We start from the raw sequence: 27924 nt of genomic DNA, 5'->3' as shown, positions 1-27924 counted from the left end.
TTTCAAGCCCTGTCCAGCCTGGCTTTGGACATTTCCAGGGATTGGGCAACCACATCTTCTCTGGGCAACCTGTGCCAGGGCCTCACCACCCTCACAGGGAATCATTTCTTCCTAATTATATAATCTAGGTTTACTCCTGACTTGTGATCTTCCAGAAAAGCACAGAGATGCTGAATGCAGTTGGGAGTGTGTTGTACAGCTGGCAATTAAACAGCACCCAGAACTCTCTCAACTCAAATGTCTCTGAGGGTGGACAAGCAGCAACAAATTAGTTTGAAATGTTAATTGCTGCTTGTATTTTTGGAAGTGCATAACTTAATTTCCCTTGAAAAGAGAAAAAAGTTTGAAGTAGTTGCTATTTTAAAGCCAAGTTGTGCCAAAAACAACACTGAAAATCATAGGAAAAAAGTAATTTGCAACTATTGTGCAGGAAGAGTTAAACTCAGCCTATGGCTGCTTAGAAGAATTACTGTGAAATAGTGTGAGAATAGTCTGCTTGAAAACTTCTCTATTTTTGCAGTTACATCCCTCGTGAGTCCCTTTAGCCGTTGTGATTAATATGGAGGAAGGTGAGGAAAGAAAGGTGTGAGAACAAAGAAGGAAAGGAATATAAATAGCAAAAATGACTAACTTAATTTTCGGATTGAAGAAGCAGCACAGAAAAACCCACATGGTGAGAGTGAGTTGTATACAAGTTGTCTCTGCAGCCTGCTCTTCTGCCAGCAGTACAGGCTGTAGCCGTGATGTGTTTGCATGTTTTGGAATTGATTTTTGAGCAGCAGATGAATTTGCTGCTCTAATATTATTTGCAGAAGCAAGAATGCTGTGGAACCATTGGATTAGCTTGTCTGCCTGTGGCTTTCTGCTCAGCCATAGCTAATATAAGCCTAATAAAAATTTTGAAGGTCTGTTTCACCCGTGGTGTATTTTATTCCCTTAAATCTGGTTACACTAGGTTTGCACATGAATATGATGGCCTTCAGGCACTGCACACCCCAGGCGTGGGTGGTGGTGGGAGGAGGGCAAGCTCGCTTTCCCTACACGAGTTTTCACAAGATTTCCCCCTGGAAAACCAAGGGAAAAAGCCCCTAGTGAGGTGAGGTTTTCCTTTGGTAAAAGACTCCTTTGTGTGCCAGGTTGCTTTATTCCAGTTATTTCATCAGAGTTATTATCTACTGATTAGTTGTACTTGCCTTGTTTAATAAGACCCTCCTGCATGATGCTGGCTGACCCGATATCCCCATTCCTGATGCTCATTTCTGGTGTGTATTTGAAGTTACTTGGTTATTCCATTTCTTCCTAAGGTTAAGCTAGGAACCAATTTTTAATAGTTTTTCTGTTCCTGAATGACGAACATTTCCTATGAGGGGTGTGCAGCTGGTTACAGCACACATTTGTTGTTCTTTAAGATAGCAGAGTTTCAAGCCTGGAAAATTTGAGGTCAAATTTTAGGTCTAAATAAATGCAAACTACTGAAAATCTTCATATCATTACCCTTTGGATTGCTGCCTTGGAAGTCTAAACCAGTGTGGGGGGAAAACAGTATTAATTTTCCTTGATCCTGTATAGAATTGAACACTGCTGATAATTCCATCTTCAGAGATGGAATGTACCATGCACATATTGAAATGTGTTGTTGTTTAAAATAAACTAGAGGGGAATAAACCCACTGATTAATGACAGTGGTTAAGTTTTGAGAGGATGTTTATGCTTTTCAGCTTGCTGGAGATAGGATCCAGCTACTGTGGCCTTGTGTCTGTGAAATGGCACAGAGAGCAAGCAGCAGGCATTTCACTACCTCTTCATAAAATACCACTGGATTGTGTGTATGTATTCCCTCTAATCTGTTTTCTTTTGTCATAACAGATTTTTAGAATTGCATGTGTTTCTTCTAAATTGTTAGGAAGAAGCCTGGCTGTTTGGATGCTTCCAAATTAATCTACCGTGTTTGTAATTAAACAGAGAAAGAATGTGTTCAGGTTTCAGTGGCACTTCAGACGGATGTGATTTAACTAAACTAATGAAGGCACATCAGACAAGACAAATTCCAGACTGTTTGTGCCTTGACCAACCATCTGTGCACATACCTCCAGGTACTGCTCATGTCTCAAGAGGCTTTTCTACATGAACAATTATTACCACTCCTCTTTGAATTGGAATGGCAAGCCATGGCAGGAGTCTCTTGAAAGCAGCTATATTTACCACTCTGCTTTTCAGTGAAAAATAGAATTGTGTTGTGGATGTTTTAATTAATCCTGAATTTCAATGTGTGCTGTATGAAATACAGTAGGCAAATGGGTCAGTATGTGAGTTCTCTCATCTTTTGCACACGAATTCCAGCATCAGCAGGAATGTGCAGAAGGAGCACTCCTCGTTCAGAACCTTCCTAGTGGGTTGTAGACCCATATTAAATTCTTAGTGCCTGGGCATATATGTGTACAAATAAGACTGTGTATACATATTCTCCTGGTACATACTAGCAATTTTTTTTTCCTGGTTATTTTTCTTTCTTATTCAAAGAGTTATTTGAAATTTCTCTGGACAACCACCCATTTCTTCAACTATATAATAACCAGCAGGAACATGATTTAACATACCAGACTTTGATAGGGTTCTTCAATTGTACATATAACGTCCTGGAAAATAACAAAAAATTTCAGGACTATTTCTCTTTATGGAAGAAGAATAAGAAATGCTGCTATGCTGCAGGTAATGGCTTCTGTGAATACTGAATGATTTAAAAAAAAATCTCATTATGTTTTACTGTATATTTTTTCCAAAGTGAGTTTTTGTCTAGAAATATTTGAGTCTTCCCTATTTTCAGGGTATGTGTTTCTGAAGATGTGTTTCACCTCTCAGTGTGCCAGGTGGGACTCCCTCTGACATGAACCTATCATTCCATACATATTTTTAACCATGGCAAAGCCCTTTTAAGCAATTCCTCCTGCCTCTTTTCCTGGTTATAACACAAGTGTTTGAGGGTTGGTGCAGTGCAGCAGGTGGGGAACCCCCTGTGTTCACACTAGCTGTGCAGGCAGTGCTGGAAGTTTTGGGCTGGCCATGATGTCAGGATGTGGTTTGGAGGATGCAGGTCAGATATCTGTAAAAATATCTGAAAATCCTTTTCTTTTTGGGTCAGAGAACTGCCCATTGCTGGACATCCTCACTGCAGAACCTTGTCTGCCAGAGAAAATGTCTGGCTGGGGGGAGAAACATTTGCCTTGTGGCTGCTGGTCAGCAGGGCAGTGCTCACCAGAATTCGGCTTTTGGTAACACCAGAACTGGCTTGGCCCATGGTTGTAAAGTACTAAGGAAGCTCCTGTTGGGTTGGATTATTTCTCTGACCAGTGCAACAGCCTTTGTGCAAGAGGAGCTCACCCAGCCCATACTGCATGGTAGAAGAGGGGTTCCTATAGTACATGTATTAAAGCAGTGGTAGAAAAGAGTCTGTTAGACTGTGTAACCCTGTGTGTGTGCCATTTGTCTGTGAACTTTGCCATGGGGAAGTGGTAAAGGTTTTTTTTTTAGGCTGGAAAGAGAAAATCCTTCAATTTTAAGTTTATACTATGTGCATTTCAAGTAATTTCTTTTTTATCAAGGCTAGGATTGAAGGTGGGGTAGCTTCTTATTCTTCTTGCAGTGTGTTCTCTTCTATTCAGGAAGAATATCTCTAAATATGCATTGGAGGAGTAAAATGTGTGTTTGGCACTGAATTTTAGTTGTATATTAAATAAACCTGGGTATGTGGCTCTAGTTAGTATTGAAACTCTCTGTCCTTGCTGTTAGTACAACTTCTGTAATTCCAGATGATTGTGATAAAAAAGCAGAACACTTTGTTCAGGACCTTTTAATGGTCTGCTGCAGGGAAATAAAAATCAAGTCTTTGCAAAGAGCAGTCACAGGACTCAATATTCACAACTCCTCTTGTCTCTGCCAGGTTCTCTGCATTTGTCTGCCATAGCTGGAAGAGGTTCTTTGGCTTTGTAAAATACAGAAGATAGGAAGAAAATCACAGAAAGAAAAATGTTCTTGGCTTCCAGCCCTATAAATAAGCATGGGTGAAACCTTCTAGGAAAAGTAGAATTGGGTATCTTGATGTGGTTCCACTGCTTTTGGAATTTCAGGAAAACTGACGTAACCTGTTGGGTCATGTTATTTGACCATATATGGCCATTGGGGTTTAGATAGTTACGCTTCATTCTCCTGTGTGTTTTAGTTTTCTCTCTAGTGCCATGTGCAACTAATTTATGTATTACTAATTCACATATTGAATTAATTTAAGGAAATGGAGTCATCTCAGGGATCAGTAGAAGGCTGAGGTACTGAATTGAAAATCAAGTTTGCAACAGTAACTTTGCAGACATCAAAAGGTTTGGAAGTTTTGTTTGGGGACAGAGACATCAAACTTGGATGGTTGTTTCTTCCTTGCTCTACAGCAAAGTGGAAAGCTTTGATTTCCATATTCCTGGAGGAGACTAGACAGGGAGATGCAGCCTCTCACTCCTTGTTGGCGTTGTTGTGACCTGTCCCAGCCAAACCTAGGGAATGTAGACGCACAGGAAATATCTTTTTAAAATTTAAATATAGTCAGCTTTCTAGACAAAACCCCAAATTTGAGTTAGTACCTGAAAAAAAGGCTGTGGGTTAGTATTTGGCAGTTAATATTTTAGCTAAGGAAGAATTCTCATATCCTGGAATGTGACCTGGCTCTTTGAGTCGTGTCTGGTGTTTTCTTCTATCGGTGTTCCCAATTTGCAGGAAAAAAAAAAAAAAACCTGTATTCAGACCTCACTTTCTTTGTATTAATCAGCTTTGCATCCCCTGAGGGAGGAGGAACACTGGGCTATAGGAGGGGTGTGAAAGCACAGCTAATAAATCTATTTTAAGTTGGATGGATGAACAAATAAGCTCAAAAAGTGCATGAGGCCTGTGTTTCCAAAGGGTTTGGCTTTGCAGTGAAGTCTGCCAGTCTCATGGTAGATGTGTTCACTCTTCCTGGAGTACATCTTGGCGCAACACTGCCAAAAATTCCTGCCAGTGGCTGTGCCTTGTAGCCAGTACTGCTGCTGGTATCATCTCTGCTGGGGTCGTACCAGACCTGACAAATAGAGGAAGCCCTTTTTATTTATGTTTTCCTATTTTTATTTTTGTTTTCTCCTTTCAAGTGAGGCAAGTGTAGACACGGCTGTAGTGACAAACCATTAATAAAGCAAAAGGAATGTAGCTGCAACACTTTAAACAATGACACGTAGCAAATAAATGTCAACATATCCGTTGTTGTGCCTGGAATGGAAATATTACTTGGAAAATATGTTGCTTCAAGCTACAGTATGGGTTTTTTTCTCAAGAAAATATTATCAGTGCAATGTTTAAACTGTTAAAGCTTGGCTTTTGGGTTCAGGCTAAATGAATGTGTCTTGTTTGGGGACTGGGGTTTTGTTTTAGATGGGTTTAAAATAATTTCCATGAATGTTTTGTTCTTTACAAATAAACTGTAAATGTGAATATATACATTTGCACAGACAAATATAGATGCATAAATAACTGCATGTATAGCCAGAGTAGTTGGAGGTACATCTGGCTGTTGACAAAATCAGTCTGTTTCCTGAAAGCTGTTCATTCATGTGCTCTCTGATGCTCATTACTGGGCTCTTTCAGTCCTTTTCTAAATCCTAAGCCATTAAGAAATGGTTCACATATTCTCTTCTTCCTTGGTAAACAAACAGAACCCCCCAAAAGTGAAGTTGCACTGCCCCACTCCTTCTCCACCCCCAAATCCCAACACCTCTGATCATTGTTGTTGGACTCGGATGTTTCTCAAAATTAAAACATGAAACTGTGAAGTAATGAGAAGCAAAAGCTTTAGGATGTACCATCCTAACAACTGTATCTCAGGCTTCTGGAGAACTTCTGTCCTGTAATTGAGTCTTGCATAAAAGGAGGGATTTAATTTAAAGGTGGATGAAAACACATTGCCTCCGTTTATGTCTTGGTGAAATGATGATTAGAAAAGTGGTGTTTTCTTACAGATGAGAACAGTGGAAAGAGCTGTGAGAGTTGTGCTAATTTTGGTGCTAAGTTAAACTAAAATGCTGGTCTTGAGCTGTGTGGCTGGAGGTCACATTGCCAAGTTTGCACATCTTCTGAAAAACAGATGTACTTTCAGTCTTCTGGTTCTGCTTAGATGTGAAGGGCCCCATTTGATGACAGTGAAAAGATAGGACACGTGATTCAGTCTGTGTGGGCACTGCCATCACTTCTAAATCATACAAGTGCTCCTCCTCAGGAGCTGGAGGAGCAGCTCTTGGTCAGGCTGATGTTTCTGATCATAGGGCTGTGCAGGTGATGGGATTGCAGGGAGCTCTGGAAGAGGATGATAAAAATGAAGACAGTGTATTTCAACTAAACTAATAATTTAGTTGTTGATTTAAAAAAAAAAAAAGAAGTTATTTGAAGTCCAGCAGTATTTGGGGCTGAGGGGACATAAGATTTGCTCCAACCCTGGTGAGACAGGCTCAGTCCTCCATCTCCTCTGGAGCAGCTGAATTAAACTCCTGGTTTATGGCTCTCTAGTTGTGTTCCGTGCTCTTTGCCAAAAATTCCCCTTTCTGTACTGTGGAGCACTCTGTTCATCTTTTGCCAGCTACCACCTAAGTCACAGCATATTTTTTTTCTAACTTGAGTTGGGGATGTATATGAAATTATTCAGGGTGACATTGGGATTCTCTGGCACGAGGTGTACTAAGGAGGCTGCTCACCACTGGACATGTGAGGTTGCTTTGCTTAGGAGTTATTGTGTACAAGTCTAGATAAGCTATGTGATGAGATCATCCATTTTATTCACTAGAGCTGCATTATTGCCCCATAAACCAGCGTGATGATACCCTTAACACTGAATTCAGACTTTTTTTTTACAAGGCAGCTTCTCATGGTTTCACTGATGCTCATGTATCACATCAGTTATCTGTGGAAGGGGGAGGGTGTGCTGGAAGTGATGTGTGATTTTTCACAAATCCTTACATGATGTCATCATTTTCTGTTACCCTTCCTAGAACGGGGTGTTCAGAACCTTGAGGATGTGCTGTCCCTCCTGCTCCAGCAGAAGCCTTAACCCTTTTGGGTTGTGATTAAGTGGAAGTCAGGTGTCTGGTCTTTGTTTTGTAGTGGCAGTTCACACTGTTTACAGGGCCCTAGAAAGAAGATAAAGGTGTTTGGCTTTGAAGTGTGGCTTTTGAGTGAAATTGCTGTAACATCTTGACCGTGTGGGTGATGAATTCCAAGAGCTGTGGCACCAAATGGGATGGCGATTTAAGAGCAGAACTCTTAAATGTCTCAGAACCTGCCTATTTCAGCAGTGAAGGCTGAGGTTTATAATTGTGGGAAAGAGTGGAGATCTGGCTGGTCGGTTTTTGGAGTTCTTGCATGGAAACTTGACTTTCTACGCTCTTGATGTAATAGTTAAAACCTCCGTCCAGATCCTGGAGCTCCTGTACACCTCCTGGTACAAAAGTTCCTGCTTAAGTTCCTGAATGGCAGAACTGAAGTTCTGCAGGGTCTTTAACTGCTGCTTTCTCTTGCAGGAAGTCTGTTGTGGGAAATTCTCCATGAATGTACGTCACAATGATGATGACCGACCAAATCCCGCTGGAGCTGCCGCCCTTGCTGAACGGGGAGGTGGCCATGATGCCTCACATCGTGAATGGCGATGGATCACAGCAGGTCAGAGATTGGCTGCCTTAAATAAACTCTCTCTGGGTCAACAAGATATTTTCAAGATGGGGAAAATGGTTTTCCATAGCACTGGGGAGTGCAGAGTATTTCCCGGGATGTAGAAATCTGTCTTTACGCTGAAAAGACATTAAAAACAATGATTAAAGTGTACTATTAAATTGAATGTGTTTGTTTGCATGTGTGTTCATTGAAGTAAAAATAGTGGAATTGAAACAGTGGTTATAAATGCTGTGTATTTGAGGGCTTTGCAGGAAGTTAGTCTTACGATTTACTTGTGTTCACTCTTGTCCAGACATCTTACTAGCATTTGTGGTGATATTTTAAGATTTTAAAAATGCTGAGATGAGGAAAAGAAATGGAAAGGAAAGAAATGGAGAATAGAGTGTGATATCTGCTATTCTTTGCTTACCTCACTCTACCTTTCCCAGCAGGCCTGTGTACTACCCTGTGCTTCAATATAAGAAGCAGATGTGAATTTTGAGTGAGTTTTTGAATAAAGGCAAGTTTACAGTTGCTTTGATTTTTTTTTTGGGAGATAGTCTCTAATAAGCTTGATCAGAAGTTAGGTGGAAAGATCATGAGACCACAGCTATGCTTTCATGTCACAATACAGCCTGGAGGTTCCAGCTGGTGGGTGTTAGGTTCCCAAATATGTCATTTGGGGTCAAGGGGTCTCTTTGGAGAACATCTACCCTGGCAATATTTTTTTGTTGCTCAATTTGGTTCTCCCCTCACATGAGAAGTTTCAGCAAAGTATTGTAACAAAGGTAGAAGCGAGCTGTCCTTCTTAAATCAATATAAGAGGTCATTCTGTTACTTCTCCTTCCTTGGATCATTGGTTCCTCCTTCCAAGCTGTGTTTTGAGTTAGATCAACCTCAAGAGGAAGAATAATTTCTGCTTTCCTGGTGAGCTTCTAAGTCTTTTTGGTTATCTGAAATCTCATTATGATGTGGATTTTCACTGTTGTGATTAGTTTTTTTTGGTTTTTTTGAGTCCTTTTTGCAAAGCGTGCTTTGATTTGTAAAAACAGAAAGTAATGCTTTTAGTGGCTATATTTACCAAATCTACTATTAGTACACTTAGATGAAGGAACAGTCTTATTCATACTGGAAAGGATAATTGTTATTGAAATACACACTTTCTTCCTTGCTGGAAACCACTTATCAGGTCAGACTGTCCTGTCAGTGGGTTCTTCTGTGTTACAGAAAGATTAAGTGAAATCTTCTGAGCCCTCCTTTGAGATGGTGCTCTAAGCCCAATCTTTCCATTTCCCCATCTTCGATTCAGCAGCCTGGTTTGGCAGATGCCTCTGTTGCCTTTAAAGTAATTTCTCAGCTAATGTTTTGCATTAAAAACAATTGCAGGTGCACTGGAAGCACATTGCTTCTTGCTTTTGCTGCGTTATGCAAGCATGACGAGTAGAATAGTTCTGGGCCAGGTCCTTCTTCTGTGTGTTTGCTGGATGATGCTTTTAGGTTTCATCTCCTTATTTCTTGAAGTACCTGTAGCTGAAATACCAGTTTTCCATTACCAGTTTTTTGGCTTCTAGTCTGGATGTGCCCTCATCCCTTGCAAAGCTTAACTACCTCTATGCTTTGTCGTTTCCATCCTATTCCTGAAGATTTAGATGATGTCTTCGCTTTTTAAAAGTACAGTTCTAAAAATGGAATGAAATTGGAATAAATGCTTCGTTTCATCTTTGCAAATGAACTATGTTAATTGCTCTTAACCTGTTTTTTTGTAATGTGGAAACAAATGTTAAGTGTTTGTTGAAAGAGATTTATTTGAGTTACCTGTGAGGTGGGAAGAGGCTTCAGGATAGATTCACATAGGAATTACTTCCTTAAGAAGGATGGTTTATATGACTCCATAAATAGGTTCTAGCTTTAGGAGGACACACATTTACATTTACAGGGTGTAATTCCAGTCTCCATTAGAAGCTGGTGGTGAGAAAGCATCGTGGCAGAGCTGGTGGAGGATGAGGAGTGTGGAGTTTTCCAGCAGGCAGCTCGGTGCCTCGTGCTTTGGGGCTGACAGAATGCAGGTTCTGATGGGCACACTGGCTGTTGCTCACCGTCGTGTCTTACTGGATTTGTGGAGCCTCAGCTGTGCCAGCACCACAGAGCTGCTTTAGGAGCTGTGCCTGGAAATGCTGAGCTCCAGGGAAAAGCCTTTCCTCAAAAGACCCGTTCTTACACACGTAGAATAGAGCAGACTGGAGCTGGTGAAACGCCTTGGCCTTGCCAGCAGCCAGATGGAGAGTGATGGAAAAGGCAAATCTGCCAGTGCACAGGCCTGCAGTGTAAGGCAATTGCATGGGAACATTCCCTTTCTTTATCTTCCTGAGAGTAAGGGCAGAGCTGCACAAGGCAGGGCAAGGAATGTCTCTGCTTGCTTAACAGTAATCCCTCTCCTCTAGACTACCCAAAATGGCATTTCTAGCACTGACTTTTTTTTTTTTTTTACTTTCCCACACTTTATTTCCATTACTGCTGACTGTGTTTAATGCTTTCATGTTGCTTCCAGAGCTGTTTCTGCTTCTAATCCACTTGTAACTCCTTAGGGGATTCAGGGAGCAATAATTAACCTTTTGGTCCAAGAATTTCAATGGTTTCCTGTAGGTACTCCACTGCAAGCTCTAAAAAGCTTGGAGTATAAAGTGGAGGGGCAGCTAACTGTGCTACAGCACATTTGTACAGAATGTTGGGCTAATTAGTTGGGAAAATTTTATTTCAGCTTGGTTCACTCATTGCACCTGCAGAGGTGCAGCAGGTTTTCTGCTTGCCTGCTCTTTGTAAAGCTGTGTTTACCTACCCTGTGGTTTCACCACTTGGCTTAAGCTTAGGCACTGTACATAGTGCTGTGTGTGCTTGTTCTTGTCTTGTAGGGTCACGGGCTTTAAATGAGGGAGACAAGAGTGCAGCTGAATGAGGAATGAGATTTGGTACTTTCCTGTGCACCTTGCAAACAGCTGAAAGCACTTTACTTGGGTTTTGTACTGAGCCACAGCATCTGAGCTGAGTGAATGAACTTTCTGCCAAAATTTAGTTACTTCTTTATGGTTTCTCGATTTATTAATTTATTTTATTTTTACTGCTTCTTTGGCGTGTGTGTTTTAAGGTTGGATAAATTAGGAGGTTCGGGATTTGCCACTTGAGAGTTTTGCTGTAAAGAGCACTCGTGGTAAACTGATTGAATTGCTTATTGCCTCTATTAATACCTCTAGTTTTGTCCAGTCAATAAAAAAAAGTCTTTTCCAGACACAATTGATGAATTATTAATTTTTAAAAGTCAGCTTCATTGTTTAAGATGTCGCATGTTTCCTGATTTTTCTTACTGAAGAGATGCTGAAAGTGTTTAGCCTACCTGCTCTGTGTGACTGAGGAATGTGTTCCTGAGAAGAGTATTGCACACAGAATGGTGTGACTTCCCTGGTCCTTCCTGTGGGATACACCTGGGAATTTATTGGGGCACAGTCTTTTAAAGTAGATAACAGAATGGATACAAGTGATTGCTTTGGGTTTTTTTGTGTTTTGTTGTTTATTTTTATTTCCCAAAAGATGCAATGCATGCTATAAGTTATGTGCTGTAGATAAATACAGTAAATTTTAATGGTTTTGTATTTGTGAGGAACCTGGGGCTGGATCCCAGGTGTTGCCTATGATGTTGTGTTCCCCAGGTGTATGAAGCATGATACATCTCATGGAAGGGAAAATCCACCACACGGGAAAATGTTTAATGTGGGGTTTCATTAAACAAGCTGCTCTTTTACCTTAGCAAGGAAAATGTTCTCATAAGGGGGAAAATACTTTAAGTGAGTTCTGGGACTGAATTGCATCACGTGGATTCAGGTGAACATAATCCTGCTCACTGCTGTGAGGGGCCACAGAGCAGGTGGGGGATGATGGCCGGCCTTGAGTGTGAATTTTCTGCTTGGAAACAGAATTTTTTTTGCATAAGTAAACCAGTAGTGTACAAAAGAGATTGACAGTGTATGCCCTTGGTCTTTATCAGGTGGCATTTCTGTCTTTGAGAGTGTTTTCTCCCCAGTGTATGTAGTTTTATATCATAGAGTGGTTTGGATTGGAAGGGACATTAAAGCCCATCTCTTTCCAGCCCCTGCCATGGGCAGGGACATCTTCCACTGTCCCAGGTTGCTCCATGCCCTGTGCAACCTGGCCTTGGGCACTTCCAGGGATCCAGGGGCATCCACAGCTGCTCTGGGCACCCTGTGCTAGAGCTTCCTCACCCTCGTAGTAAATAAATTTCTTCCTAATATCCAGTCCAGAACTTCCCAGAGTCTTGTGCCTGCATTACCTTTGTGGGCACTTCTTCAATCCCTTCCCCAGCTTCTCCAGGCCATGGGAGTTGGATAGTGGGAGCAAGGGAGGCACGAGTGACACGTGCTTGGCTTGTCATGCAAACTTAGTCTGCACATACTTGGGGGGATTATAAATATTTATAGCAGCTATGCAACTTAGTAACATTCATCACTCAACAAACACGACTTCCAATAAAATAGAAAGGCATTCTTAAATGCAAAATAAATGCAAAAAGAGCTTTATAGAGGTAACAAGCTTTCTCTGAGGAGAAACCCAGCAGGTATGGCTGGGTTTCAGCACCAAGTGGATTAAACTGCTGAGGTCAACATCCGAGTGCTTCTTAGGGGAAAGAAAAATCCTTTGGGACTGTGCTGCTGACGCCCTGCTCCCAGCTGTCATCTGCTCCAGCTTTTTGGATGGGAGGAGGCCAAGGACTGGAAGTGGGCTGGGGTGACCTCGGACATGAGACCACACCCCGAGATGCTGCCAGCCAGCAGTGAGGGCTCCAAGTGACCCTTCAAGTTCTTCTCCTCTGTTGCCATCTCATAATTATGCATACTTGGGACGATGAATATCGGAAAAGGCAGAGCACAATTAAAGATGATCTGGATTTGTTTTCATTAAAATAGAGATGTTATCTGTACACTTTTTTTATTGCTTTCCTCAGATTTTTTAATTAAAAGCCTTAGAAACGAGGCTTCTCATGAAGATCCCTTGTGTGACAGGGAAGAGAGAAGCTGTGTTCCAGGCTGCAGAATATGGTTTTGTTGTTTATGAGGATGTGGGGAAAAATAAATCATGGAATTAGTTTTATATACTTAGTGTGTATAAACAAAAGAAGTTGAAGTGTGCCTTGACATTATTTATCCCAGGCAACTGGGACAAGTCAGGGGTGTTGGCTGGCAGGTGTCCTGTATATAATACTCAACATGTGCTGGCTTTAATGGTTTGACCTCATTTCTGCATCTCTTTGGTCAGTGTTGTGGGGTTGTGTGCAGCAAGGGGGAATGCAGGGGGGACTGGGTGCTGGGATGGATGATGGAGAGCACCCCAGCATTCCAGTTTTGGGAAGGGAGGGACTGGGGCTGGCTTGCAGCCTTTGGGAAGGGATCATGCCTGAGGAGCATGGTTGCTCTCCCATGTCTGAGGCCACTTGTGTTTCATGTCCTCCCTTTGTGCCCAGCCCTTGCCCCACTGTTGACCCACGTCAGTCACACCTTGGCTATTCCTGTTTGCTCTTGATATTGCTGCCTTCCCCCAGCAGCAGCCTGTAAATGTTTTCTTGGGCCTCAAAGGTGGCTGATTTGGGCATCTGTCAATAAGGAGTTATTTCCATATCTATAACATTTTAATAGAAGTTACTGTATATAAATCCCAGGCTCTGGATATGGGTACAAAGCTGTGTGGCTACTGCTCTATAGGAAACAAATTTCTTACTGTAACAATTTGTTTGTCTTTAAACCTCGTGTAATTAGGCAAGGATGCTGCTGCTTCATTTTGACCATCAAAAGGAACTGCTGTGATTGGGAATATCACCTTTTTTTAAAGCAGAACCCCAAGGAACTGTTGTTAAGGGACAGCTGTGGGTGTGCTGATGTGGACATTTGTGCTGGTGATGGAGTCCTGGGACAGGAATTTTTAAAACTTCTGATAACTCTGGGTAGGCACGTGCATTGGGTAGGAAGAGGAATCTAACTGTCCTGCTTTAGGGAAAGGATGGAGCTTTACATGCACAGGGCATCAGTCTTAGGTAGAGTATTTTTTGAAGAGCTGAACCAAGTTCTTCCAAAGTTGTAAAGGTGTGCAAGGGCTTCTGGTTTCTGTTAATCCAGTTTGTTAGTAAATAACCAGCTTTGGGGCTGTCGGTTTAGACACGTAATGCAAACGAGCTGATGAAATATTTCTTGATTCTTGGCCTCATCGAGTTCTGGTTTCTTGTTTATTGGTTGTTTTGGGTTTTTTTTATTAAGCTCGATGACATTGCTTTGCTCTGCACATCTTTTGACCCGCTGCCCATGTCCTGTGGTGGATAATTCACGCCTATTCATAGCAGAAGAGCACTTAAATGCTGTCACTTAAATGTTGATTGTTCGGAGATTAGGGATGGAATGGCTTTGTGCCTTTTATCTTTTCTGAACCATTTATTGCTCTCTGTATGCTGGATCAGATCCACCCTGATCAGTGCTCCCTGAGAAATGATTGTTCCAGACAACATAATGACTTTCATATGTCATTTTCTGATTTCCAGCTTGAGCTTTAAAAATGTTGGTGGAATAATGGGTTTCTGTAGGATTACTGTAATTCAAAAGGTCATCTAGGTAATAATTATCTTATGCACTTGGCTTAAGGAATTCAGAAGCACAACATGCATTCAAATTCTCTTTGCAGATTGAATGATTGAGATTTGCATGCAGATGTCCCAGAATATAAAGACTAGACCTAAATCTAAAGAGAGCTTTACAAAAAAATAGGAGATTATAATTTTGGTACAAATTGAAAATTTAATTTATTTCTCGATTGAACTTCTGACAAAGCAGTTAGCAGAAGTGTGTTTAAAGTATTTCACTGAAAGTTTCACGAGCAGCAAGGTGGGATAAATGATCTCTAGTTCCCAGTGAAACTGTCCATTTAAGAAAGGATTCTAAATCATAGGTTTTAAACCCATTGTTTCAAATACCTGGAAATTAAGATAATACAACATACTATGAACTGGATATATTTTGGTGCTTCCCAGTCCTTGTGTTATCATCTGCAGTATTCAGCAATGGGAGACTGGGATAATAGTTTTATTATTAAAAGAAATATATTTGTTAATAAATACTTTATTACTGGTTCTGTGTGCACCTCTTGAACTGTGTGTGTGCCTACAGGTTTTGCTTAGCTGAGACTTGTTATGTGCAAGACTGAAATACAGGTTTTTGAAAACATAATGGATCAACTCCCCACAGCAAAACCTTTTATTTCTGTGAACTTGAAATCTCATTATGGGTTGGTGCTGCATGTTGGAGTTTATGTACTCTCTGTTCTCATGTGCTAGTGGTCTGAAGATTTATGTCCTTACCTACCAGCATTTGGCCTAGTTAAACACACTCTCAAGATTTTGGTGTGGAACTCAAAGCCATAATTCTCACCTGTGTGTAATTCAGTTATATCTTCATTTCAGCTCTTAAAATGTAGGTGAGTTTTAGATCTCTGCCTGCTCCTGGAATCTGGGGCCCATGGGTGTGATTATGTCAGTCTGTGCTCTCCCTGCTTCCCCACCCCTTTCAGAAAAGGGATAGCACAGTTACTGTTTTGGGGAGATTGTCATTTTTGGAGCTCTCAGGATACAAATGTTTATTTATTTTTCTTTCTGCAGGTCTTTTTGGTTCAAGTTAATCCAGGTGAAACCTTTACAATAAGGGCTGAGGATGGAACCCTCCAGTGCATCCAAGGTAAGAGGATGCACAAACATATGGATGAGCATTGCTTTGCTTCATGGAACACCTGTTGTGTCCTCTCTCCAAAAACATGATTTGCAGCTCTGAGAATGCACTGAAGTTCTGGGGAGAGAGAACTTGCAGACGTGGCTGCTCTCTGTATTCTAGGAGCTCAGTATCTCAGAATGAGTCATGCATTTCTTGGAAGTCCAGGAGGATTTCTTTCTTCTGTTATTTATTTATTTATCAGTCCCATCTTGCGGCCTCCTTGCATCTTTTCTGTGACACCCCCTCCATTTAAGCAGTGGAGGAGTGGGTGGTTCTTGCTTGGAGTTCCATCCCCATGGAAATGATGAATTAATAGCTGTTTGAGATAGATGTTACAGAAGCTTCCCTGAGCACCATCCAGGGTTATTTGGTCTTGATGAGCAATAATAACAGCAATTTAAAGCTGCTTGTTGAGATTTATAGCCAGCATGCTGTGTGGTAAGGAATTGGTCCATGTGGCAATTAACAGAGGAATAAAGCTGGCTACTCCTTTTATTTAAGAAGAATGCTTTATTCTGGCTTAGTACAGGAAAGATTTCCATTACAAATATAATTATGACCCCATTTATTTATAATTTTGTTCATGCTCAAAGTGGTGTTCAGACAGTGTATTTAAATGAATGCAACTTGAAACCTCATGGTTCTGTATTCCCAGCAATTTAATGTGTTTGTGCCAATGGGACTTGTTTGGTACTCATCAGCAGTCTTTCATAAAATTGATTTAGAATTTCTAGCATAAGATTGTCTCCTTTTATTTGCTATAGCTGCAGTATTGACTGCCAAGGCTCATGTATATTTGTATCTTTCAGTTTGGCCTGAAAACTTTTAATAGTCTTTTCAAGCTAAAGCTTCTCATCCTACTTTTTTCTAAAATATCTTTATTGCTGAATTAAGTACGTGATGCAAACACAGGAAAGCACCTGACTGTGGTGGGGTGTGCTTTTTTTTCTTTTGGTAAAGCTGCTCTTAACCATGTAGTTGTGGAACTTAATAGTGCTCTACTGCAGAAGATCTGTTGTAATCAGCCTGAAAATATAGTAAGATTTGGATATGTGACAGTTCTGGGTTTTGCTCTGAGGTTATTCTAGAAGACAGGCTTATGTTGTGTGCAGTGTTTTTGGAAATTATACACCCCTTGCTCCACAAAAGTTAGTGTCTTTTTTCCCTCCTGTTACAGGGTTTTTGGTATGTTTAAAGGTTATGGAGTGTTTGGTGTGTTTAAAGGTGAATGTATTTCCTATACATAGGGCAGCACTCAGACAATAATGATGCATTTTCCAATGCTCCCACATTGCACTATGATTAGCAGGATAAGGAATAATTTTAGCACTATGTTAAGGCAGCATGAAAGTCTCTTTTTGGGCAGTGCCTCTCGGCTGGTAGCTCCCTGTGGAATAGATGATTCTTGCTTTTTCCTTACTGCCACGTATTCAGGCTTATGACATAAGATGTGCTGCTGAATATTCAGAGTGTGAAGGATGGCTTTATTACAAATTGGGTGACTCTCCTGAATTCAGGGAGTGAACACTGTTAATAAAAACTTGAGATGTCAGGCTCGTAACATTGAATTCTTCAGGATACACAAAAGCTCTTCCCAAGTGATCATTCTGCAGGGACAGATAACTTTGCATATGTAGAATATTTTTTTTTCTTTTAAATTTTGCATATGGCTTTTTGAGCAGTATGAAATCTTCAGGTTGTGCTCTTGGAACCAGTTCTGGAAACCCTGTGAGCCCCACTTTGTGTCCAGAACCCTGTTTGGCTCCACAGCTGTGGTCTCTCTGTATGTGCTTTAGAGGACTGAGGCAAAAACAACAGAGAAGATGACTAAGTGAATCTTCATTTGTCTTACCCAGGCTGGAAGAAAGACACTTCTTTGAATAAAACCTCTGTGAAATATCCTCTGTTTTAAACACCCTGAAGTGTAATTAGCCACTAATTGAGTAATCACTGTTTTAAGCCAGAAAGAACAGATGCACGTTTGAATGTTTCTGACGTTTTGGAGTGGTGGAGGAATCTCAAATACAAAAAGAAAGCAAAGCAAAAAAATCCCAAAAAAACACCCAAAACCTTAATAATAAAAAACAGGAATAAGTATGTATTTGTAACTGAGAATGCACGGTGTTTTGTTTTTTTTTAAATATAGTTGAAGATGAGTTGTTTAAGACAATGATTGATAAGCCCTGTAGATCATAGTGTGGGCCTGGATTAGGCAGCTCTTGGAAATGATGGTGGCTGGGAGAAATTCAGCTGGTCAGTGGGCATGGAGAAGGTCTGTGGTTTCCTTGAGAAGACATTTAAAGAGAAAATAAATAAAAAAACCTGCAATAAATCTGGTCTTCCAGAGGAGTCCAGCCCTTGAGTGCACAGTCCACGTGGTGAGTTGTTTAGGGAAGCATCTGCACAGTTCCAGGTGCTCTCAGCAGGAGTTGTGTTGTTGTCTGACTTCCTCAGGATTTGCATTCTCCATCCCATGTGGTAGAAGAGATGCTGTGCTATGTGACTTTAGTAGCCTTCATAACAACAGCCAAAAAAAGGAGTAAGGAAAAGTGATGTTGGGGATTAATTGAGATTAGTTTTTTAATAGTTGCTAGAAGCTGAATTGAGACATGAGTTTGCCTGTGTGGATGGGAGGCACATGGTGCTGCCCAGCTGGGCTGGGCAACACCCCAGGGCTTGCTGGATATTGGGTCTGGCCACCTGGCCTGTGGGATGAAGGGGAAACATAAAGCACATCCTTTATTCATGTGTGATTCCATGGCCAGTCTTTGTTCCTTTTGGTCCATCTGGGTGTTAATGACAAATCACTGGTGTGCTTCCTTTGGGATTTCCCTGCTCACACCCAGAAGGAGCTTGGGGCTCTGAGTGCAAAGCTGCCTCTGGGTGGTTCAGAGGAGGCTGCTTCAGGATCTTCGTTCAGTGGCTTTGAAGATGGAACATGTGTATGTGCTCTGTCATCAGTCTTCTAAAAGCTGCTCTTTATATAAAGTTTGACAGGTATTAAATACTTCATAAATGTGTCAATACTTCATTTCCTTTTCACATATTCCCTTTTTATTTGTCAGAAACTCAGGACTTGACTATTGCTAGCTCTGCAAGAAAAGGACAAGGGTAGGGCATATCCTCAGCCATGTCTTTACTCAGCTGTTAACTGTGGACCTTGTATTTCCTTTGTATGAAAGATTGCTTCTAGCTAGTGCTGTGTGGAAACCACAATAAATGAAATATGGAGCAGGGTGAGAGCCTGGATTTGGTAACTACAGAATGGAATTGAAACAGACCTCTGAATTTAAAAAAAAATCATTCAGCTTTCTAAATTTCAGAATAAATAGCTCTCACATGAATCTGACATGTTCAGGAAACTCACGTTTCCCTAGTGGCTGATTAAAGACAAGTTTTTTAGCCAATATCTTAAGATCTTTGGTAGGAACTTTTGTTGCTGCCTGAGAGTTTTGTCATTCACACTTTAAAAATTGACTGTTTGTGCATAGTTTGGGGCAGTGAAACTGTACTTGAGAATCTGTTCAGAGCCTTTCCCTCCTGGAAGGCAATAATGCCAAGCTGTCACACCCACTGTGGTAGGAATAACATGGGCAGAATGATTATTCTGGTGCCACTTGAACTTGCTTGTCACCCACATGTTGAAAATATATATGTACAGAGTATGCAGGTATCCACTGATCATGCAGAACTGCCCAGTTATTGCTAAATGTCCTTTTTATTGCCATCCATGTAAATGGTCCTCAAGCTGGATCTCATTTTCTGCCACAAACCAAACTGAATTTCCTGTAAGCATGTAAAGCTGCAAAAAGCCTGTAACAAGGTAGAAGAAAAGCAGCTGACGGAATAAAAAATGGAATTCCTGGTAAATTCTGCCTAACCCATGCTACTGGAAATACTCTCTTGAAACTCATTTCTAGTCTTTGTCTTGTATGCCAGTACAAGGTTTGGAATAGTGAAGAATAGAATTTGCTTGAAAAGAAAACAACTATGGTAAAGGGTTAAAAATTCTGCTTTAATTCTGGCTGGAGCAGAGGGAATTCACCCTTGCATTGGGTGAGCAAGGCTCTGCATTAAACTGACTCTTGTGATTTATTCAAGGACAAGGTACAGATGTGCAATGGCATGGAGGGAGTGTAGTTATGTTGGAGCATAAATATCTGCTGCAGACAAGGACCTAAATTGCTTTTGGGTGGTTGTATTTTGAAATGAAAACAGGATAAAAGCATAGTCAGTTTACTAATACTGATATTTGTTTCAAGTGATGTTTTCAAGTGTTTTGCCATTGAGGCTTGAAGTCTTTGCTTCTTATTTTGTAAAACAAAGAATGCAAGAATTAAATTTTAGTGCTGCTTTGTCTGTGGCTCTAAAAGTGAGTAACTCGAGAAAAAGACCAGAAGTATGCAAAAAATTTAGCAGTGGCTCCTAAAATGAAAGATTTCCTGGAATTATTACTCCCTTAATTTGGTGGGTGGGTGTGGTTTGGTGTGGTAGTGCAAAGGAATGGATAATATTAAAGGCTTAACAGCTGTGTATTTGTATAGGAAGAGTGTGTGTCAGTGAAATAAGGCTGTTAGTACAGTCCAAGCAAACCAAAGTGTGTATTTTTTTTTTCCCCTTTATGTTATGAGGTTGGAAATGAGGAAGTGAGTCAGTTTCTAGCAGGGGAGGAAAGAGATGAAAATAGATGGGACAGTGTGTGAGCAGGTGAGTGGTACCTGTGGAGTGTTACTGGGTGGGGACAGAGGCCCCAGGATGAGAGTGGTGATGGGAACAGATGGATCACAGAATCCCAGAATGATTTGGGTTTGAAGGGGCCTTAAAGATCATCTCATTCTAACCCCCCTGCCATGGGCACTTCCACTATCCCAGGCTGCTCCAAGCCCTGTCCAACCTGGCTTTGGACACTTCCAGGGATGGAGCAGCCACAGCTTCTCTCAACAACCTGTTTTAGTCTGTTAACATCTTCACAGTAAAGAATTTCTTCTCTTACCTAATGTAAACCTGCCTTCTTTTTGACTAAAGCCTTGTCCTGTCACTCCATAACTTTCTCCAAAGTCCCTCTCTAGATCTTTTTGAGCCCTTTAGGCACTGGGAGGGGTTCTAAGGTCTCCTTCTCCAGGCTGAAGAGCTCCACTCTCAGCCTGTCTCCATAGCAGCCTTCCCAGCATCTTCCTGGCCCTCCTCTGGACTCTATCCAACAGTTCCACCTTCTTTTCTTGCTGGGGAACCCAGAGCTGGATACAGTACTCTGGATGAGGTCTCAGGAGAGCAGAGTAGAGAGGAAGCATCACCTCCCTTGATGTGCTGATCCCACTTCTTTGGACGTTGCAGCAGAGGCTGGGGAGGAGAGAAGCCTGAGGAGACAGGAGAGAAAGGCTCAGGTAGCTGGCTGTGTTCCAGTGCTGCCAGCTCACCTGCTGCATCAGGAGCTGGGAGCACCTGCTCCATCATTCTGCAGGGGCAAATGTTGGATTTTTCATCAGTGGTGAAACCACCTGGCGTGGTTTCACTCTGAGATGAAAGAACAGCAGCACCTGAAGTCATGCTGCTTTGAGAGGCTTGAGAAGGCTGGAGATACTTTAATAAAGAGCAGCTGGTGAAATCTGCAGGTGGAAGGTTCTTTGGGCCCTCCAGGGCGGGCACTGCCTGTGTGCTGGCGAGATCCAGAGGCTGGAGCAGGAGTCCCTTTGGTTCAGTACCTGCTGCTATCCAGAGCATCACCTGAATTAGCAGAATTTGGCCCTTGGTTACATTTAAAGAAATAACTTTGTGACTGTGTTCTAAGTATGCTGCAAAGCACTGCATTGATCAAAACGTTGAATTTGTCAGAGCAGAAAGCAACATTGTCCTTTCTCACCTGTATCTGCTGCTGGTTGGGATCTGCTGTGGTCAGGCAGACTCCTGGGGAAAGGTCTGGGGCACATCTGCCAGGGTGCATGGCAGCAGGACAGGATGGATGTGCTTGGCTGTGGCAGGGAGGGAGGGGTCAAATGCTGGGTGAGCTCTGGTTCTGTTCCTCCTTGTTTCTGCAAAGTGTTTCAGCTCTTTCCATCTACGTGCTGGTGGGCAGGCTGGTTACACGGGATGGAAAACTCCTGTAGGAAATGCAATTTCAGTTCAGACTGTTTTGGTCATTAGGGCTTGCAGCAGAGCAGTCTGTGGTGGTGTTTTACAGCATAGCTCTTGGTATTAAATAGCTTTTGTTTACACTTTGTTTATTAAGCTTTGGCTCTGTTTCTTTCTGTTTACCAGCAAGGGCCCTTTTCACCCTATTAAGTTTTAAAGCATAACTCTTACTCCTCATTTACATCACTTTACTTTGACTCCTGGTACTTGGTGTCTAGATTTAGTGTTTGATGGAAAAGCCAGGCCCGCAATACCCATTGCTTTCCTGTAGCACAAACAAGTTTTTGATTTAAAGTTCTTTCTGTTAATGGACAAATGAGGAAATAGCTGCATAAACATCTTCCAGAGTAAAGCTGAGGTTGAGAATAACTGGGAAGAATCCTGTGTCAGTGTCTTACCAGCCTTTGTATTGACCAAAATACTTTTTTAATAGATATAACAGAGTCAGTATTATCCTTTAGAGGCATTGTCACCATCTCCTGGGTTTGGTCACTTGAGTGTTTCAGCAAACTCAGCTCTGTGGCACAGGCATGTCCCCAGGCTGGGGATCAGCTGTTCCTTTCCTGTTGGGATGTTATCCATGGTGCACTCCATAGCTATAAACCACCAGCTGTTAATCATATAATCATAACAGACACTGTTAATTTATTTTCACATTGTTGCCCAGCTAGAAAATACCAGAATTTGCAGAGGAGCCTTTCATCCTCTGTGATATTTCTGATGTTTTTGGTGTCTGCCAAGGTAGAATCTTTGCCCTTTCAGTGTTTGGTCACTTTAGAAAACTGTGGTCCCAGTGATGTATCCTTTATTCCTTTCATGTGCAATAAACAACTTTAAGGCTTTCATATCTTTGTGAGCCATGTGTTGAAATCTAAGAGAGGGCAGAGAGCTGCTAACCTGGAGCAGGTTTTTCCCATGTCATTGTCAGTGAGATCACACCACCATTCCCCGTTCATCTCATGGTTTTATTTCTTTAGCACACCACAATCAAGTATAGGAAGCCATGCAAGAAGCCAAGAGTAAACAATGGGACGCTTTGTTTACTGTGTGAATAATCTTAGCTTCTCCATTTTAAATCCGATAATGCTAAGAATAATTATGGAAATTTATTTTGCATGTGTGTGATTAAATCTTGAACCAGATGCACCTGCACTTGTAGCTTTGCTGGGTGGAATATCTGGTTCTTTACAGTTGGTAACTGTTATTTGTTATAGTTCCCCCGACACGAGACAAAAGGAAAAAGAATCTTGGCATGTAATTAAATTTTAATTTGGTTTAATCTTTCCAAATCCTAAATTGTGACTGTTTTATAGTACACTGAGAGAAATGGACAGCGATACAGCTAAGGCTGTGGAAATATTTTGGAAATTCTATGAAATGTGGAAACGAAGGATTTCTTGAGACCCTTGCTGATGGTCTGTGGCCACCTGTGCTGGAGGGATGGCCAGAGGCTCTCCCAGCCCTGCAGCCTGGTCCCTGGGAAGCTGCTGGGATGGGACCTGGTAGGCAGGGCTGTGTCCTGCTGACGTGGCCTCAGGGCACAGCAGCCCTGGAGGAGGAGAAGGGCAGGGGCTGAGAAATAAATTAAAACTTGAACCATTCTGGTTTGTACATATGTAAAAACCAATCATCCTGCTTCCCAGCAGAACAGCACCCAAATGAGCAGAGATGCAGTTCTTGAAGCTTGTCCTTTGCTAAAATGGAGATATTTTTGTGTATTTGTTGGAATGCTTAAGAATCTGCTGCTGGGAAATGTGTTGATCTCTAGAATTAGGACAGCAGACTTTAAAGACAACAGTTGGAACATACGGTCTGGGCTATAATTTCAGACTTTTTTTGGGTTTGTGAATATGCACGACTTGTGTTTGGGGTTTGTGTCTGTCCTTATTTCCCTTGTGTGCGTGTAAAAAAAAAAAAAAAAAAAAAAAAACACAAAAAACATGTGTCTGATATAATCAGGAATTGTGGTACATCCAAGGGCCCTTGGGAAGGCTGTCTTGTACCAGCATACTATTAATTTTTATGTTTCCCAATATCTCTGGATCTCAAGGTGCAGGGAAGCTCTGAGAGTGTGGGTAAATTCAGGAATGCTGAAGTTCTGTCAGCCCTGCTGAATGCAGTTAATCCTCTGAGTATGGACCTAGTGCATTCCAGTAGTGGTGGCAGGATTTTCAAGTCCAAGATCCACAGGCTACAGACATTGCAAACCCATTAGTCACTGCTTTTAGTCTTTTTACAGTGTATTAGTGCAGCTATAGTTCTGAATTAGTAAGGTGGTTGTAGTCAACTTTCTTAATCTGAAGTAATTATATTTATTGGCCAGAAAATCATTATATTATTCCATTATCCTTATTAAATTCCTTTACTCCTCATCACAGGAATATATTGAGTTTGCCATGCTTTTTATTCTTCAATGTCTGCAATTCTGGTTCATGTTTGTTGTTCATGGAGGAGATGTGGATTAGGGATGGGGATGAAGCACGTTGTAACTTAGAGTCTTTGCAGAGCTTTTAGTATTATGCTTTTCATTTTTAATTTTGAAACAAATCTCAACTTGGATAAGCGATAATAATGAATTGACTTTAAATGATAAAGAATGTAAATTAGGTTGTTGTTTTTCTTAAATTTTAAATTGCACTTATTCCCGACATAAAAAAAAAAATAGTGTAGTGGTTGTTGAAAGCTGTATTGAATCAGCTGTTGATTCTGCTGTTATCAGGTTTCTGGGTCTGGGTAGCTTTCACTCTAACAGTCAAACCCCTTCGATATTTAGATACAATTTGTGTGATCATATCTTTAAGAGTCTTATTTGTTCCTTCTGCACCAGTGTTTTCTTGTGGTCGCTGCCATAGGGTGGATTCTGTGCCTGTGACATCAACAGCTCATTTTGTGTGTCGTGAATATTTCCATTAATAGAGGTTTGAAGAATAGATGATATTACAGAAATAAATTGCTGAGTCAGCTTTGTAATGAGAGCATCACTGGCTTCAAAACAAAAAAGGAAAGGAAGAAGCCCACTCAGCCACTTGCATAACTTGTGAACTTGCATAACTGTGGACAACCTCAAAGTGTTTAGACTGCCATCCAGTTGTGCCAGTAATAGTTGTAATATATATAAGTAGTATATATAAGTAAATCTAGAATCTGACTTAATATTCCAAATTATTTAGGACAAATATCTTAAAAACAAACCTACACTGTGATTTACTCATTTAAGCACCACAAGGCTTAATTTTGATTGTTCCTTTCTTTGTGGGTCAGAGAGCTTCAAATACTACTTAAAAATCAAGCTACTCCTGGAGATGAGTGGGAGTTTTGTTGTTTTTTTTTTCTTTTCAATGTACCAAGTTCTGCCATAATTTGTGTAATTTAATTTTTTATTAATGTACCCCATGTGTTATAATGTAAAGCTGCAGGTTCTGCTTGTGCTTTGTTTATAAGTGGGTTTGATTACTGCTTACAACTTTTGCCTTCTTGATTGTATTGTTAACAACAGTTTTGATGGTGTGTTTTGTGATTTGGTTTGGGTTTTTTTTCTTGCTCTGTTTTTTGTTTTTTTCCAAAGTTTATTCCTTTTGTTTGCGTTGGAGATGAGATGGGGGAACATTTGAGTGTAGCTTGGTTGCCACAAGGAGTGCCTTGCTCTCTGGCTTGCTGTTAATGTCCTGTCAATATGCCCCATATAGGAGATGTTAAAAATATTTGGTAGCACAGAGCCACATTAACTCGGTGTGTCTGGGAAGAATTACAGATTACTCACCAGCAAGGTTTATTTTTGCTTCTCCTGGCAAGTGATGGGCTGCTGACCCTGCAGGTACGGAAGAAAGAACCTGTGCAGAAACCCTGGTGTTAAGGCTTTGTTAGCCAAGTATGTTTTAATTGTCATATTATAGGAAGGCTTTGGTATTACCAGCACTGGCAAGTAAGAGCTTGCAATTTTTTTTTTTTGTTTGCTCGAAATACTTGGATTTTGTTTTTTTCAACCATACAGCTTTCAAGCAGTTTTATAAGTGATTGTTTGGTTTATAACTATCTGTGTACTATTTATCCAAGCTTCACCTTTTAAGTGGTGTACATGTTAAGCAAGGCTATACTGTATTATTTATAAAAAATCTAGCTTAAAATTCCTAGAAACTCTGGGAGTTTTGGTTGCCCTGCCTGCTGCTGCTGAGGGTGAGGCTCTCCAAATGCCATCTCGGCGAGGTCGCTCCAGATGACCTCTGTGTAACGTAATAAAAGCCTATTTTTGTCTCAGCAGACGATATTATCTCACCATAACATTTTTGAACATTTCTGGCTGGATTGTTCTGAATGTTGGAGCTGTGCCTGCGGAGGGGACTGAAACACAATGCCTGCCATTCTCAATTGTGTGAGCACTTGGGTTTGATGATGGGGCTGTGCTGAGCAGGGTGGGAGTGGGGTATAATTAGGCTCCTCCAGTCCAGTTCCCAGCACCTGTAGCCTTGAGATGTACACTGCCTCAAATATGTTTGATTTCTAAACCAAGTATTTGTGTATGAATGTGTGTGTGTCTGTGTGTATTTGTTCATCTGCTTTTACACAGAATAGGTATCTATGTAGAACTGTAAAAATATACATAAATATTCAAATATATATTTTTTTATTTGTATTTATATATGATAATTTTATCACCTGAAGATGGTTACTCAGCTCTCCAAAGCCATTCCAGCCATGACTCTTCCTCTGAGTGGAACTTTTTCTAATCCTTGGTGCAAGCATGGAAATGGCAAGCAAGTGCCTTGGGTGATTTGCCCACAGGATTTTTACTGAGGCTTCATTAAGGTTACTTAAGTTAGAAGTAATTTGCCTCCCTTGAGGGAAAATTCTGATACTTGGAATGTTTATCAGTCATCTGCAAAACGAAATGAACATAATTGGTGGCTAATTGTTTGCAAGAACCGTGCAACACAATTACGAAGAGTTAAGCTGAAACCAATTGTGTTTATGAAATCTAGCATAAGAAACACTATATTAATCCTGCCTCAATACCAGGAAACGCAATTAGAGTAATTAAGACTATCATATTGTAATTTTCTTGGCGACTCCATGCCTTGGCAGCCGCTTTGCCCTGCCAGGGCTGGAGCGGAGCTCCTGTCGCTGCTCCCTCTGCCAGGAGAGCTCTGGAGTGACTTTGTTTACCCAGTGCTGGGATGCTGCTGCTGCTGCTGCTGGGTGGAAAAAGTGCTGCAGCTGCTGCCTTTGGGTGGCTCAGTGGCACCTTGGCATTTTGCAGGCTCTGCCTGTGCCAGCTGCGAGCCAAGGGTTGGGAGCAAGGTTTGGGATCGGTTCCTCCAGCAGGATTTCACCTCTGGCACTCCTTGGGGTGTGGTTGCTGCCAGTCCTGCCCTGACAGCATGGGCCAAGCTCTGCCACCATCCCTCGTTGCCCTCCATCCCTGGTTGCCCTCCATCCCTGGTTGCCCTCCATCCCTCGTTGCCCACCATCCCCATGCCACCCTGGGGGTGCTGAGCCCTGGGTAGGAGGGGACAGTGCAGGAGTGAGAGGCTGCAATTAGGGCAGAGTAATCAGGGAGATGAGAATTGCAATTAGGCTCTCAGCATTGCGTGCTAGATCACGAGAAGCACGTAAATAAATAGCTTTTTCTGTTGAAATAAACATAGGCATGTTGAACTTGGTATTAGGAGCAGGGATCACAGATATCTCCATGCTGGTAACAATGTGGACCATCACTCTTAAATCAGCTTGAATATACATCACTGATGGATTTGTTGTAGCATGTGCCCTGGTCAGGAAAAAATGAGTATGGTAACATAGTTGTTATTGTTGCAGTTTGTCTGTCACTGCTGTGAATGCACATAATTAAAGGATAATCAGCATAATGCCTACTTTGAGCTCTTCTTAATGGTTTAATTGCTTCTCTGAGTTAAATAAACACTTTATGCTTATTTTACAAATTTTTCCCCAGGGAACTTGTCACATGGAAGTGTACGTGCATGTATTTTTTTTTTTTAACATAAAGAATAATCGGTTATTTAATTAAGCTTCTCCTGAAGTTCTCTTTTGGGATATTCTGTGTTCTTATGAGCTGCTCTGATAATTAATGTGTCAGAATAGGCTGGGTAAGAGAGGCAATGAGTTTGTCAGTGGGAAAATGAACGTGCATATTAATGTTATTATTCCAGAGTCTCTGTGTGCCCATCTTTTATGGGCACAAGTGCCTGTGTACATTTTTCTGTACTTTGTGGAATGCTTTAACAGTTTCAAGGGGCTGTGATGGCTGCAGAGGTTGGTT

General features: G+C 41.3%; 1 protein-coding gene across 4 annotated transcripts in view; it reads left to right on the top strand.

Moving 5' to 3' along the window:
• Positions 1-27924, top strand: part of FNDC3B (fibronectin type III domain containing 3B) — a 188077-nt gene that overhangs the window by 29282 nt on the left and 130871 nt on the right. For all 4 annotated transcript variants that reach the window (XM_021548251.3, XM_085587356.1, XM_085587357.1 and 1 more), the window contains exons 2-3: positions 7581-7719; positions 15413-15488. In XM_021548251.3, the coding sequence (XP_021403926.1) occupies positions 7609-7719; positions 15413-15488 (187 nt within the window). In that variant the 5' untranslated portion in view covers positions 7581-7608. The remainder of the gene's footprint in view (positions 1-7580; positions 7720-15412; positions 15489-27924) is intronic.

This window comes from Lonchura striata, chromosome 9 (assembly GCF_050655825.1).
Source record: "Lonchura striata isolate lonStrDom1 chromosome 9, ASM5065582v1, whole genome shotgun sequence".
NCBI classification, from domain to species: Eukaryota; Metazoa; Chordata; class Aves; order Passeriformes; family Estrildidae; genus Lonchura; species Lonchura striata.
The sequence above is the reverse complement of the archived record's forward strand: the minus strand, read 5'-3'. Positions and strand labels throughout refer to the sequence as shown.